At 47.2% G+C, this 15230-nt stretch overlaps 1 protein-coding gene across 1 annotated transcript in view; it reads right to left on the bottom strand.

Annotated features, from left to right (window-relative positions):
- The window catches only part of Fndc3b (fibronectin type III domain containing 3B), a 326000-nt gene that overhangs the window by 50014 nt on the left and 260756 nt on the right, over window positions 1-15230 (bottom strand). Inside the window, exons 12-13 of the mRNA XM_032898582.1 lie at window positions 1426-1550; window positions 224-398 (exon numbers count right to left, since the gene is read on the bottom strand). Coding sequence (XP_032754473.1) covers window positions 224-398; window positions 1426-1550 — 300 coding nt within the window. The remainder of the gene's footprint in view (window positions 1-223; window positions 399-1425; window positions 1551-15230) is intronic.

The raw sequence follows: 15230 nt of genomic DNA, 5'->3' as shown, positions 1-15230 counted from the left end.
GTTTGTCAGATTTCTGGGTAATTTTGAAGGAAGGCTTAAGAAGATTTGCTGGTGGATTATATCTGGGGTCAATGGATGACTCCAGCTGAAGAGACCAGAAGCCATTTGCTGAGTTTGGGAAGGACAGGGATGATGGCTGTGACGGAAATGGAGTGTGGCCTTGAGTTTAGGAAGCTAGTAAGGTGTTACGATGCTCTGCGGGTGTACAGTCTGCAAGACTCACGTTCTCGTCCTCCTGAATGTCCAGGGTGTAGGTAATCACTTCCTCAGGTGAGCAGCCTTCCGGCCTGCTCCACTGCAGTGTGATCCAGGTGACGCCAGCTCGGACCAGCCGGGGTGCTGAAGGCATCTGGGGGATGTTTCCCAACGTGTAGCACACGACCTCCTGGCTGTAACCACTGCAGAGGCAAGAGTGCAGGAGACATGAGGACCGTGTCAGGAGTCCTGGCGTTTTAAAAGAGGGAGGGTACGCCTGTACTGTACCCAGCCCCGCTGGTGTGTGGTGGCTATGGATCCTATGTACAGGAGACTGCCCACCAGAGCTCGTACCTGCCCCACTGGGCCCTATGGTCTGCACGTACAAAAGCAGGCCTGGTTTGGCACCGCATTTATCAAGGTAAGAGCAGTGGCTACACAGGGGCTTCAAATGAAGATAAGCACTGACAAGTGACTCTGCTGATGGAACCTGAGTTTCACAACAGTCTTCCAAGTCTGTGGGTGCTTCTAATTCATTTAAAGATTGCTCAAACATCGAGGCCTTTATCATTCCAACTTTTCCAGTCAGAAAACTCTTAGGATATACGGATTTCTAGAACTCTGTGATGTTTCAGAGAGGTTCTCTAGGCTAGGGCCACTGAAGGGCCTACTCTTTAAGATGCAGTCACCAAAGGAAGAGATTTTTCTCTTGATCAAGAGGTTCCTAGCAAGAACTGAGACATGTATTTTCAAAGCCCCTAATCAACAGGCTCCTAGGTTAGGAGTGGCTTGTCATTCCTTCCGCAGCCTAGAGACACCTGTAGCACAGGCAGCCCAGGCTTTCTCTGGCTCTGTGACTTGATACTGGCGTTCAGCAGCCCTTTGTACCAGCGACAGTCACACAAATGAAAAAGAAGGCTCTGTAGAACAGGCCCATTAAAATCGAGGCAGAATAGGAGCAGGGGTTGGGGAAGGGGCAGACTTCCTTTACAAAGCTCTCCCGCAGCCTTCCCCTCAGTCCTCAGGACCTCTAGTGTGCTCCATAACATGGCTGTGGGGCTGAGAAAAGGTCAGCATGGCCTGTCACCTCAGAGGCCTTCTCCTTCCTTAGGATTTGCTCTTAGAGGTACTCAGTGCTGAGGCAGCTTCCTTGTAGCTCCAGGCAGTGTGAGAGACAGCCAGAACCACGCCATGGAGATTGAAGGGTAAGAAGAAAAGGAGACGCCATACCTGGTGCCGATGTCATTCCGAGCAGCAAGCCTGAACGTGTAGCCCATGGCTGGACACAGCTTGGTCAATTTGCAGTGCTTCTGGCCCCCAAAGAAACACTGTCTGAAACCACTGTTCCTCTTTCCCTGGGAGAACACAGAGACCGTTCATCTAGCTGAGAGTCACCCAGAACACTGCACCCATCACGTATCTGTTTATTAGCATCAGGCTTATTGATTCTTACACTTAAAAACTTAAAATTATCATGCAAATGAATGAGGGTTTGCTTCGACATTTCCAAATGCATACAATTGTTAAAAAAAAACCAAAACATCAAATTACCATAAGAAAATGAAGGACTGTTTTAAACGAAAGCTGACATTTCCAGTTTGGATGAATTAAGACAACAGGAGGCAGAAGTCTCCAGAGAGGAACCCAAGTTGAACATAAAGCACCCTACAGGGAAGCCTCACCCTAAACACAAAGGCTACACAGATTGGCCACCAAGACCCAGAACGCTTTAAACTTATGCTTCTAACAGGGTTTTGGTTACTGCATAAGAAAGGTCTTTTCAGACACAGATTGATGAAGAACCATGTGGTCGCTAAGATCCTTCTCGCTTGTGTGGGTGGCCATGGCCAATTGAATGTGGGAGAGTCTGAGAGAGCCACAGATCGCCACCTTGGCGTGGCCTGGCCTGGCCTTTTCAGGAACCCTCACCCCCCAATCTCCCATCTGTGCAGCTGGACTCCCAGCAGGGTTCTTCTCTCTTGTTACAGTGACCCAAACCCTGGATACACACATTACAGCCATGGTGAGCTGTTTGTTTACTGATTCCTAAACATTGGTCACAAGCCTTTGAATCATCCTATCCACATCTGTTTTCTTCTTCCCAAGAGAGCTCAAACACTGCATATGGACTTGGACTTCATTGTTTGATAAAGCTTGGGATATTGGTTGAATGCCTATATATAACACCCTTCACAGACAGACAGACAGACAGACAGACAGACACACACACAGAGATCATTCATTCTAAGTTTCTTAAGAAGAGGTTTCAAGTTCTTCAGTATAAAAAGAAAATCTGTCACATAGGGTATCTGTCTGTCTGTCTGTCTTATGTCCTGGGGATTGAACTCACTCCCAATCCCCTCATTCCATTTTATTTTAAGTCAGAGTCACTGTAGCTTCTCAAGCTGGCCTTGAACTTGGGATTCTCCCTCACCAGTCTCCTGAGTGAGCTGGAGCATAGCCTAAGTCTCTAGGCTCAGGCCTACAGTTGGGATCTCACTATTCTACATTTAAGGAAAAAGATCATTTAAGCTGTGCCATGGTCAGAGATATCAACATCCATATGATCGGTTTTCTGAACAGTATTTCTACTCGGAATGCATCTTATCTCATGGGTCGATCATGAAAACAAGGAAACACACTAGCCAGGCATGGTGGGGCACACTGGCAACTCCAGTCCTCAGGAGGCACAGGCAAGATGATCACCATAAATTCTGGACCAGTCTGGTCTACCTATGGAGTTTGAAGTCGGTGAGGGTTACATAGTAAGGCCCTGTTTAAAACAAAACCAAACAATCTTACATATTAACTAACAAAGCTACAGCAGAGTGAACGCTCTTGTCAGGTCCAGACACTCCAGGGATATGTCTGAAACTCGCCAATTACTTCCTAAGCAGGAAGCCGGCAGCTTTCTCCTAAGCCAATTTAAGAATCTCTTCTGTAAGCAGGCTCTGAATATAGACTGCTAAAACACATTCCAGGGGACATGTAATTAAGAACAAGCACCCCACAGTAGACAGACTAAACATAAACACAGTATCCCAACAGTGTAAGTCCCATTTAGAATCCAACTACCCTCTCTTCCCCCAGCAAGAGCGCACTGTCTCCAATGGAAGCCACGAGGGTCTTTAAGATTTAGCGTTCATTTTGTCAAGGGTTCAAAATAACTTCAGGTGCAGGATGGACAGGTAGAGGGTAAAGAGCAGAGCGTGTTCCAGCATGATACAGAAAAACATCGTGTGGCCGGTACACTGCTGACACCACTGACTTTCACCTTGAATGCTCAGATTGACAGAGTAGGCTTATTCACGGGAGAACTGCTTATGCACATATCAGCATAGTTCTGGCTGGTGTGATTACACTACACATGCGTTCTGTGTGTTCACACTCATGTTAGTGGCACTGAGGTTTGCCTGTCTTCCTCCTCTCTTTCTGAACCCATAGTAAACAGCAAGAGAAAGACACACCTTGCCAATGAGGCTGTTTTCCCTTCCAAACCTGTGTGGGTTTTCCTTCAATGCCTCATTTTCCCTACTTCTATGTTTGGCCTCCGTTGCCCATGTCTAATACCTAAACTATAGCTGGTAAATAAATGTCAGTCTTTTCCTTCCTAGTTGGTTTGCTTTACTATGTAAAAGCCATTCTGTCAACGACTTAAAGAAGAACGAGTGGAGAGTTAATCAACAGAAGGTAGATTTCTCTTTTCAAGGGGGTGTGGCTATGGTACTCACAAGAGAGCTGGACATGTCCCAGGTCCCTCAAGAAATTCCCTCCGACTTTAAAGAGCAGCAAGCTAACCCCTTCAAATAATCTAACCAAACTTCCCTTCATATTTACTTTTCCTTTGCCATAGGGTGGGCTTGTGGATGTGACTGCAGTTCTTGCTAAGGCCAGAGGAGGGCATCAGATCCCGAGACAGGAGTTACAGGCAGATGTGGGGCATCTGGTGGGGGTGCTGACACTCAAGCTTGGGTCTTCTGCTAGAGCAGTCTATACTCTTAACTGCTCAGCTCTCCCTAGCCCTCAAGCATTCTTTAATAACAACCTCTGTACTGTGCCATGATATAGGTAGAACCTAGGACATTGAGAGCTGACTAAACTTGGAATTAAATTTTAGAAACAATATATGCTGAGTTTGATCAGGTAATTAAGCTTTTCAGAGATCAAGAATTAAAGCTTTTTAGAAGTCACAGATTATAAAGCAAATCCAAGAGCAGGAAGGCCATCAAAATATTTCATACAAGAGAAAGTTTCTGACTGAAAGAAAGCATTCATATCTGACAGGCTTCATATTACACAGGCATTAGAAAGAAAAAAAATGACATTTAGAAAAGCTGTTGCAGTTCCAAGAGGGGTCCCTGGCCTAGTGACTGAATTCAGGGGCATGCATGCATCCTGCTGGCCTGCCCACCCTGCCTGGCTTCCACGTGGCTCGAGTGCAGAAGTAGTGGAGGAAATAGTGTTAAAAAGCAGGAAAAAAAAAACAACAAACCACAATAAATAACATTTGTAAAAGACCTCCCCCTCCAAAAGTGTACAGTAAAGTTGGGGAATGTTTATAAACCAAGTGGGATCCTGGTTAGTAACAAAATCTACAAACAAATACTATTTTATGTTGGCAGAGGCAGGCAATCAGCTACTGCTTTAGACAAGATCGACAGATTCCCACAAATCAAAGGAATGATACACGAATGCTAATGAATCAGAAATTAAATATTTCTGACAGCTTTCCCTGCCAGTGGAGGTTTAGATAATGTAGATCATGGCTTTCACATGCAGCAGAAGTATGTCTCCAGATGATTCTGAGGGATATGAGCTACGGTGTGTTCCCTCCTCTAACAAAATCTAAAGTGAGGTAGGTTTGCTGGGATGTGTTTTACCTAGAAAACGTATTTTGCATGTGTTTATATTCATACATGTACAGTTGCACATATCTGTGTGTGTGTGTGTGTGTGTGTGTGTGTGTGTGTGTGCGCGCGCGCGTGCGCGCGTACACAGCCTGAGGACAGCCTTGGGTATTAATCCTTAGGAACTGTCCTCCTGATTTAAGACCGAGTTTCTCACTGATCTGGTTGGACTCTCTACCTCCCTACTCTCAAGAACGGAAAATTTTAAACCTGGTTTTGAACTCAGGTCCTCAAGCTTGCATGGCAACTATTTCACCTCCTTCACTCAGGAGACTTTTCCTTCCCTCCCTCCCTTTCTCTTTTTTCTTTTCATAACTAAAGTCAGACTGGGCTAAGTTGTCTGCTAAAATGGCTTAATAGAAATGGGTAATATCCCTAGGTATTTTCATCCTGCCGTCATCAATAATCTGGTCAGCCCCAGACAGCGGGATTGCTGTGGCCAGGCCTGGTCCTGCTCTAGACCCTCCTGGGTATGGTGCAGAAGACAGTCTAGCAGAGTTCCCAGCAGCACTGGGACAGTGGCATGGTGCACCAGCTATGCCAAACACAAGCAATCTGGAGCAGCAGATGTGAAGACAGGCTCTGTCCTATTCTTGGTAGTTAATGAAAGATAAGTTTATCCCAACTGGAGGAATGAATAGGAGGAGCCAAGCCCACAGCCCTGGACATTGTGAGGCAGACATGGCTCTTAGGTTGCTGACCCACTTTGACATGAACTGAACTAACCCCAGACATGCTCTAACCTGACTTTACTGCCAGAGCCTGGGAGTCAAAGAGAAAGGCCGCCTTTCAGGTTCACTGGCTTGCTTCCGTTCATAAACTTGGGCATGCCCCATGCTTGTTCACGGAGTTCATCTGAGGGCAGTGTTAATCTTTACTAGAATGTGAGTCTTGGAGTACAAACTGTGCACACCAGCCTTGGGATGCTTCACTTGGCTTGGGGTCGGACATTCCAAGCCTGGCCTGCTTCCTTTTCCAAGCTCTACGACCTCCACCTGCTTCTAGCCTGATGTTGTCAGTTCAGGTGCTGCCCCCGACCCCCAAACTCTTGGTCAAAACTGCTCTCAAAAGACTTGGACTTGCACAACAGCTGGCTCCTGTTCATGGCATCTACAGCCCTTCCAAAGCTAGAGATCCCAACCCTGCTCCCTCTTCCTCTTCTCATGGAAAAAAACGACACTCATCTTATCCTCCCCCCACCCCCACCCCACGGTGTGTTTTTGGAAACCTGGTCACCACAAGGGGATCTGCCATGGTTCACCAGGCCTACAGCACACACCTCACTATCTGAATCTGGGCAAGCAATTGCTTCTACTTCTGCCCCCATAGCCTAAGGGAGCACAGTGCACAGCTCACATGTGGTTGCAGTCCTGGTGATACTGTGCATGAAACGCTATGTTCTATGGGCTTCCTGCTCTCTGAGGAATGGCAGTAACCTGCAACTTTTTCTGGCCTATAAAATGCTCCAAGCATGGGAAGGTGGGGGTGAGAGACTGGAGCTCAAGGAGGGCATTGGATGGCTACACAGCAGAGTCGGACTACTTCTGCAAATAGTTTTAAGAAGTAATGGTCATTCTAGGGACAGCGAACTTTTCTCTAAAGAGTACAGATGCCTTACTATACAGTTTACCTTAAAATGAAATTTGGGGATAAATCATACATGTAAAAGATTTTAAACACTGTACTACATTTCTTTCTTATGCTTTCTGTCTATTTAAATATTTCTTTCTAATCTATAGTTGAAAATTAAAGTTGGTTATTATGAAAGTTTATACCTTTAGAAAAGTAACTTATTCTTCTTCCAAATTAAAAAGAAAATCAGCACAAACCAAGCAATCAACAAAAGTCCCCTCTGCTGAGCTGCGGTGAGCAAGCTGAGGATCGCAAAGAATCCTGCCTCTCGGGGCAGCAGACAGTGGCATGGACGATGGCCGATGGCCGTTCTCCCTGGGGACTGGGATGAACCCACACACGGTCCTGGTCCTCCAGCTTACTGAGCTGAGCTATGGCCTGGTCTGGCCTGCTATACACTTGGTCTGGCCCTCTTACCAATTTCCCTCTCTCTCCCTCCCTCCCCCGTCCACCCTCCCACCCTCCCCCCTTCCCTGTCTCTTTGTGTCAGCATGAGGGCATGGGGTGCCTTCCTGCCTCTTGGGCTCTCCGACTAAATTACTGGAACTTCTTTTTCCTGCTCTTCCTTCTCACCTGAACACACAACAGAGAAGCGAGAGTTGAAAAAACATTTTGCTTTGAAAAGTCCATGCTCTTGTACCCAACAGTCTGAGGGCACAGCACCTAAACATCTGGTAGATTCTAAGACTCAAGGCAGTCAAGAGAAGCCTAGGACACAGAGAGTGACTTTGGGCATGGAATTCTTTCATTCCTACCTGTGGAAAAAAAAAAGTCATTCTCTAAGCTCTAAATGCACATAGGCTACTGTCTTCCAGAACTAAGGTATAGGAGTGACACATGGGACTTCTGCACTCATGACAAAGTGTCTGCCTCTACAATTGGGCATTTGCTTTGTGATCATGACCACACTGAGCATGCCACGCTCTGAGGACTCCCAAAGCCAGCAGAGACCTCTACAATGACAATGAAATTGCCCCAGAATTCCCACTGGATCAATGATCCCTCTCAGCTAATCCTCAGGGTTCACAGTGCTGGCCAGCTGTTCCCCAAGACCAGCCCAATCCCCACTCCAGGATCCATGAAAGAACATGGCTGAGTGTTTAAAAGACCTGGATTTGATGCCCAGTACTACACAAGCAGGGTATTCACCTGTACATGGAGGTGAAGGCAGAAGGATCAGGAGTTTAAAGACAAACTAGTCTACAAGCAAAGGTGAGGCCATCTTGTAACACACATGGGTCTATCAAAAGTAATCATGGAAAAAAATGGAATGACTGAAAGTCATTACTGTGGTAACTTGTACAATTCCATACTCCTATGTCCCTGGTCTTAACTTCAGTCAACTTCTATCGTATGTCTGCACTACAGAGACAGAGGCTTGGCAGAAGACTGAGAACCTCATTTACCAAGTGCATGAACAAGAGGTTCCAATGCCCTAAACTACACACATTTCCTCTCAAAGATATCCAATAGAGTAAAGGACCTTTCAAATGGCTTTGAAATGTACTGCAGGTGCTAAAATCAACCAAACTTCTAGACAACAATTATTAATCTACACTGCCTCTTGGGGGCAATGTAGTTACTTCATTTTACAGAATTGCAGTTTAGAGCAAGCAAAAATTTTGCTTGTTTCCTTCCTTCTTTCCTTTTCCTTCCTTCCTTCCCCCCCCCTCTCTCACCCTCCCTCCCTCCCTCTCCTCCTCCTCCTCCTCCTCCTCCATTACTGAGGATGGAACCTGGAGGCTTACACAAGATAGACAAGCACTGTACTGCTGAGCTATATTCTCAGTCCCAGGGCTAAGACTTTTTGGCATGCCATTCCAAGGTTTGAGCACATATAAAACAGCTTTTCCCAGGACCTCCACTTCCAAGCAGGCTTCTAGTTCTCCGAGAGGACACAATGGGAAGGAGTTCTAGGAGAAAAGCCAATTCATAGAAGGGCCAGCCTGCTTGAAAGCTGCTAGGGCGGCACCCTAAAAAGTACTTGATTCTGTGCATAGGACCTGACTAATTTTTAAACTTAAAAATGGGTTTAAAAACAGCATGTTTCTGTTTGTGTTAATTTGACAAAGAATGTAACAGAAAGATTGAAAACACTGAGAAATACTTTTTCCAGTAGCTTTTCCTCTACTGACTACCCTCAGAGCAGCTGTCCTCAGTACGTGGGAAGATGGACTTTCTACAAGGGCTGGCTTCTGCTTCAGGAACTTAACACTTCTAGGCTAATTCTACACACATAATTCACGAGCATCCCAATTAATTCAGGCTTGCGTTTGCCTGCCAGAGTAATTCTGTTCACTGTGGGGGCTGTGATGCCCTGGCTACCATTCCCAATTAGCTTGGCACCACCAGTGCTGGAAGAGGGTATGTCCAACAAAACTGGCACCGGCCACTGAAGTTGGCTGGTATTTTCAATTGCCTTGAAATTAATAGATTAGAAATGTCCCCTTGTTTATTTTCCACAACATCTTCATTCTTGGCACACGGGAATGGGGGTGGATGGCTGAGTTGGCAAATGCTGGCCATGGAAGCTGCATCTCAGAGCCCGTACAAGAGAATGGTGCAGTGGCACAGGCTTGCGACCCCAGAGCAGGGGATGCAAAGACACACAGGTTCCCGGGGCTGCCTGGCCTACTTGTCTCAAAAACACAACACAAGACATGACAAGAAGGTGGATGGTGCTGAGGAATGACACCTGCCTCCCCACACAAACATCCAAGAATGGCTAAGTGGAGGGTGTTAGGCCAGGCTGCACAGTGAACGAGCTCTCTCTGGCAACAAGGTTGCACCCTCTCTCTCTTCACACTGTTCCGACTGCACTTTCCAGGGTGGCTAATGCCTGCTAAGCAAGTCACGTGAAGCTGATTGTGGAGTGTCACCTACATTGGACCATGGCTATGGGGTGCAGACATGGACCAAGTAAGTAAGCTGGGTACTTTCTGCAGCAGTATAGTTTAATGTGTTAGAAATTCAATCGAAAACCAAAAGAAAGAAGGCTGCCGTGGCCAAAGGAACCTCTGCCAGGTTCTATGCTATGGTTTAGTCTGCTCATGCATCTATATTTAGACGTTTTCCAGTGCTGGCAGGCTCTAGGCAACATCAAAGATAAATTCTGGCTTGAGATGGGCTCAGCAAGCTATATAATAGGTGGGGTTCATAAGGGGGAGCTGGGGACACTCCACATCTGGGTGGATTTATAGTTTCTAGTGCCAGGCCCCACTCTACCCTCATACTGGCACAGTAGACCTTTGGGGATGAGCTGTAGGGTGGGGTGGTTTGTGGCTGCTTATATAGCGTACCTTTCATCCCCAAGAACACTGGATACTCATTTCCCACAGGAGGTGTGGTCACCAGAAACAGGCAAGGATGGTCACTGGGGCCTTGGCTTAGAGACGCTGACATGGCTTTGCCTCAAGTTTCTCTAGATACTGGTGTGCATCTGGGCTCTGATGAGTTCAGGAAACGTGTTGGGAATGTTCCAGTGGAAGGAGTGGAAGGGGAAGGAACAGAGGCAGTTAACAGGAGAAGCAGTTACCTGGGCTCGGGAATGGCTCAGTCCTAGGGCACCGAGGTAGCATGCACCTGGAATATCAGTGTTGGGGAGGTGGGGGCCAGACGCCCTGGAGCCTGCGGGCCAGGCTAGTGGCAGTGTTGAGCGCCAAAGTTCAAAGAGCTCATGGCTCAAAAAATAAGGTGAAGAGGATTGAGGATGAAATCTGCTTTCCACACATTTATCTCTCACTCACTCACACAGGGTGGGGAAAGGAAGGAGACAGACAGACAGACAGACAGAAGTGACCTGTATAACTTGACAGCTGAACTGAAGGATACATGGGCTTGGCCTGTCCACAGGCAAGGCCTGCAGTAGCTGCCTTCACCTGGCAACAGTTAAGCACAATAGTTACGTATTGATAGAGCCGGTACCAGAGATCATGACAAGTTTTTGTGATTTCAGACAGATACCTCCCCACAAAGTCTGCTTCCTAATCCACACCCCATTCTCTACATAACACACAAACAGAGAATCTGCCCCTGGTGCCGAGATCCTCCAAGAAGGCTCCTGTGCTCCTGGGTCTGGTGTGCTGGCTAGTCTTATGTTGATTTGACACAAGCTAAAGTCATCTGAGGAGGGAGCCTCAAATGAGAAAATGCATCCATAAGATCTTGCTGTAGGTATTTTCTTAAATTAGTGATTGATAGGGGAGGGCCCAGCCCTGTGAGTGGTACCAGCCCTGGCCTGGTGGTCCTGAGTTCTGTGAGAAAGTAGGCTGAGCAAGCCAGTAAGCAGCACCCCCCGCACCCCTCCCCTCCATGGCTGCATCAGCTTCTGTCTCCAGGTTCTCATCCTGCGTGAGCTTCTGCCCTGTCCTGCCCTCCTCTGAGGACGGACTACAATATGGAAACCTAAGCCAAATGAACCCTTTCCTTGTCAAGTCCCTCTGAAACTTCCCCACACTTCAGGCTCTCTGACAGCCTTGAAGGAGGTGGGAAACACTACCGCTTTACCAGCTAAGGTCTAGCTTCCCACACAAAGCCAAAGATGAACTCTGATGGACACCTGCCCCGTGAGCACTCAACCCCACCCCAGTCCCCATAGGTGCAGTTGCTAGGAACGACCACATGGCCTCAGACAACAGTACTTTCCCTGGATATTCTAGCCGGGTGCTAGCATCAAGGAATCCATAATTTCAGATTTCCCTTTGGGTGTGTGTGTGTGTGTGTGTGTGTGTGTGTGTGTGTGTGTGTGTGTGTGTGTGTGTGAGAGAGAGAGAGAGAGAGAGAGAGAGATATATATGACTATTATCAGGGCCTATGTGAATTTCCTTACCACTGTGACAGAATCCTTGATGAAGGAACTAAGGGGGAGAACCTATTTTGACTAACAGTTTCGAGGTGTCTTAGTCCACTGAATGGTAATGGTATGGTCTGGTGGAGTTTGTGGTAGAGGATCATAAGGAAGCTCCTCATATCCTGGTACACCAGGAAGCAGAGAGCTAGACCAGACCCATGGGTAGGTACAGCCTTCGAAGGTTCCCCACCTGTGTCAGTCAGCCGGGCCCTACAGCTTGGCTCCACAGCCTTTGGCTACACTCTGAATGGGAGATGTAGTGCTCAGAACAATGGAGGCCATGCCAGATTGAAGCCAGAGGAAGCTTTCCTTGTGGGTTTTGTGGAAGTCACTCTGCCTGGTGGCACTGAACTTATATACTCCTAGGATAGCTACTATGTGACCAGAAGAGCCACAGGCAAACTCATTTGTGACAAGCAGCAGTCTGAAAGGTCATCAACTCCAGAGCCAAGTAAGAGTCCGTGAAGCCAGCTCAATCCTTCAATGAACTTGGCTGCCACAAACCACTCACCCCACCCCCACCCCCCAGTACTCAGGAGCTGCTCTGTGAGTCTGGATACACCCGGGTGGTTTGTGCAATGTAACTGTGGGGACAGCACAGCCTGTGGCCTGCTAACAGGGCTCGTGTCACTAGCTGCTAGTCTTTCTGTTCTCTTGCCTTAGCACTAAGCATCTGGGTTTCTGGGGCTGGTAGTCCACTCTTAGTCTCAGAGCTGTACAGGCCCTTCAGTCACTGGGAACCCAGATGTGAACTTCCTTTCTTAGCCAGCTGAGTCACATGTGAGGGAGATTCTTGGGAAATTGAATCATCTCAACTGACAGAACTGTTTTTCTGGTTCTTCCATATTTTGCCTACATGTCCCAGACAGACCACGCTAACAGCCTAGCAGCATTTGAACATCTATCTGTGTATGGCCTGACAGCAGGAATCCTGTTTAAACTCCCAGAAAATGGTCTATTCGCACACAGTCCTCAGGACTGGCTTTCCTCCTTGGATCTCAACATCAGCAAGGGACTTACATTAACATGGAGGGGTCAATACACTGAATTTCTGTTGCTAAGTCACCTTCTCCAATCATAATGTACCAGTGCTGTGACATAACAGATGTTATCTCTCCAGTGCAGACAGTGAGGCTCAGGAGTACAACTGATCCTGAGGTACCAAGACCCACAGTCAAACAACACAGAATATAACGCACGCCAATCCATATTAGTGCCTTCACACTGGTAAACACAGCCTCAGCAGTCTTAGGAGATCATCAGTCATCAATGGCTCTGGTAAACACACACACACACACAATATCTAAGAATAGAATCTAAGTTTCTTACAATGTTTCCTTTGTGAAACTTTTTTTCTAAAATAGAAAAGGTTCTAATTTAAACACAAAATAGTTTTTTTTTAAAGGTTTTTAAAGGAAAGGCCAGTTCTCCATTCATTTAGAAACCATTAGACCGAGAAGGAGTGTACCAGTTGAATCCAAAGGTTCCCACTGCTTTGCTCCCTATCCTAGCGACCTCTCCAGCCTCAGTCTCTAGTCAGTTAGTCAGTAAGAGTTTAAACTCATGGGGTAATCATGTTAGCTACTAGTAGATACATAGAGTAAGTCAATCTGCCCTGGACTAATTCTGGAGAACTCTCTCCTACCTCTACTGCAGGATGCTGGGAGCTCCTTAAGCAGGAAGCAACCCTAAGGAGCCCAAGGTGGGTGGGCACAGACCTCACAACTTTGCCAGGGTAGTGATCGGAACAGCAATCCTAGCACTCACTCCCTCCCTGCAGGAAGGATGCTTGTGCTGAGAAAACCAGAACTAAACATAGCTTTGCTGCTGTTTAATAAAAATGCTAAGGAGCCTGTGGAGATGGATCTTTTGCCTTCAAGCTCCTGACAGGAATATTGAGGTGGGGTGGGGGTGGGGGTTGTCTGGCCAGACATCTGTCTGTCAAACTCCAGAGCTCATGTGAGCCACAGTGGCAGAGATCTCTGTTTTGTCAGAAAGCCACACCACTGCAAGTACTGAAAGCCAACCTGTGTCAAGTGAAAAACTGACCTCAGAGCTGAGAAGGTAAGGACTCCAGAAGGTTCTATTCTTGGATTCTGTACTCCCATTGCATGGGTGGTTATTCCACATTGGTTTAAAAGCTAAGGAGCTATCAAGTTAGTTACTAGGGCATAAAAGCAACTCCCTCTCTTATTGAAGGCCCATGAGCAACGTCCAAGTAAGCTGTCTGCACTGACAAGGTGATAGCCACAGGCCTGAAGGAGAGCTGCAGTCAGCAGTTCTGTTCTGCTTCTCTTCCTCACTGCAGCCCTGCCCCCTTCCCCAGCACTGTGGATACAGCAGAGACAAAAGCCTGGCTTTCTTTCAAAAAGACACTTCAAGGCTGGACTTCAGGTCTTTCTGGACTTTCAGAATGTCTCACTCCTCGCCCTACTGGATGGAGATGAGGAACTGTGCCTCCTACAGTAGCAACTACTAGAGCCTGGAGCTCCGGAGGACACAGGGAACATGGTTACGACCCCGTCAAAGTGATGACCCTCAGCCAAGGGGCAAGACAGGGGAGGGAGCTCGTCCTCTTATCAACCTTCTTTGAGACTCACTCATCCATCTTTAAAAAGTGTTATTACATTTGAGTGTGCATGCATACAAGGTGTGCATGGGGAAGTCAGAGACATTCTGAAGGAGTCAGTTCTCTCTTTCCATCATGTGAGACTCAGGGACTGAGTTCACGCTGTCACGCATGGCAGAAAAGACCTTTGCTCCCCAGCACTGTACTGTACCATACTGTACCTTCCCCTTCCGTCCTTTCCTTCCTTCCCCCCTCTTTCTCTTCCTTCCTTCCTTTTCTTACATTTTTCATCCATTTTATTCTTGGGTAGTAATCTGTTCCTCCACATACCCCGCAATCTTCCAGGACCAGGTTTATTTCTGAGGCCCCAGGACAGCCACCAAGGTTCTGGGAGAGTGGCTGAGGCACTGTGGAGGTATGGTGCAAGGGAGGGTTAAGTAGGCAGAGGCAGTGGCTGCCACATCATCAACTCTCCCAGTCTCGGTCCCCACCATGTTGTAGTAGGGGCGGAGCCTGGAAACAGGCCCTGCACCAGGTGCTGGCTCTTGCAGCTGAAGGAGGAGGAGGTTCCAGAGCAGCAGCTGGGGCTCCCGTGTCCTCACTTCCTGCAGGCCAGATGCTGTTTTCCTTCTGTGAACACCTGCCTGCTTTCCTTGTAGCCAGGGCTTGGGTAACATGGGAATACTGACTCAAGAGAGCTGCCCCAAGGAACTGCTGATTCTTCAGTCATTTAGAAATAATACTATTAAATTATTTTGCTAGAAATTTCACTTATAAAACAATAAACCCAGCAAGAACAAACTAGTTCCCATTGCTGGTGGGCTCACTGCCATGAACTCTATGGAACCATTTTTTTTTTTTTTTTTAACCTTCTCATGTGGATTGGAAGAAAAGAAGTAGGGTTTAAAGCAAGGAAGTAACTGGATGGAAAAACAGAAAGGGCACAGGGTCAGCTTTGCTCATTTGCATATTGTTTGCATACGTTCAAAAGAGGAGAAGCACCGTGAGCCTGCCTGTGCAGTCACCACGGAGGAGGGTGCAATCTTCCTTTTCATTCTGACCTCATAGGACAGTATGC

The sequence above is a fragment of the Rattus rattus genome, chromosome 3, assembly GCF_011064425.1.
Source record: "Rattus rattus isolate New Zealand chromosome 3, Rrattus_CSIRO_v1, whole genome shotgun sequence".
NCBI classification, from domain to species: Eukaryota; Metazoa; Chordata; class Mammalia; order Rodentia; family Muridae; genus Rattus; species Rattus rattus.
Note: the sequence above shows the minus strand (reverse complement) of the source record. Positions and strands in the feature narration are given on the sequence as shown.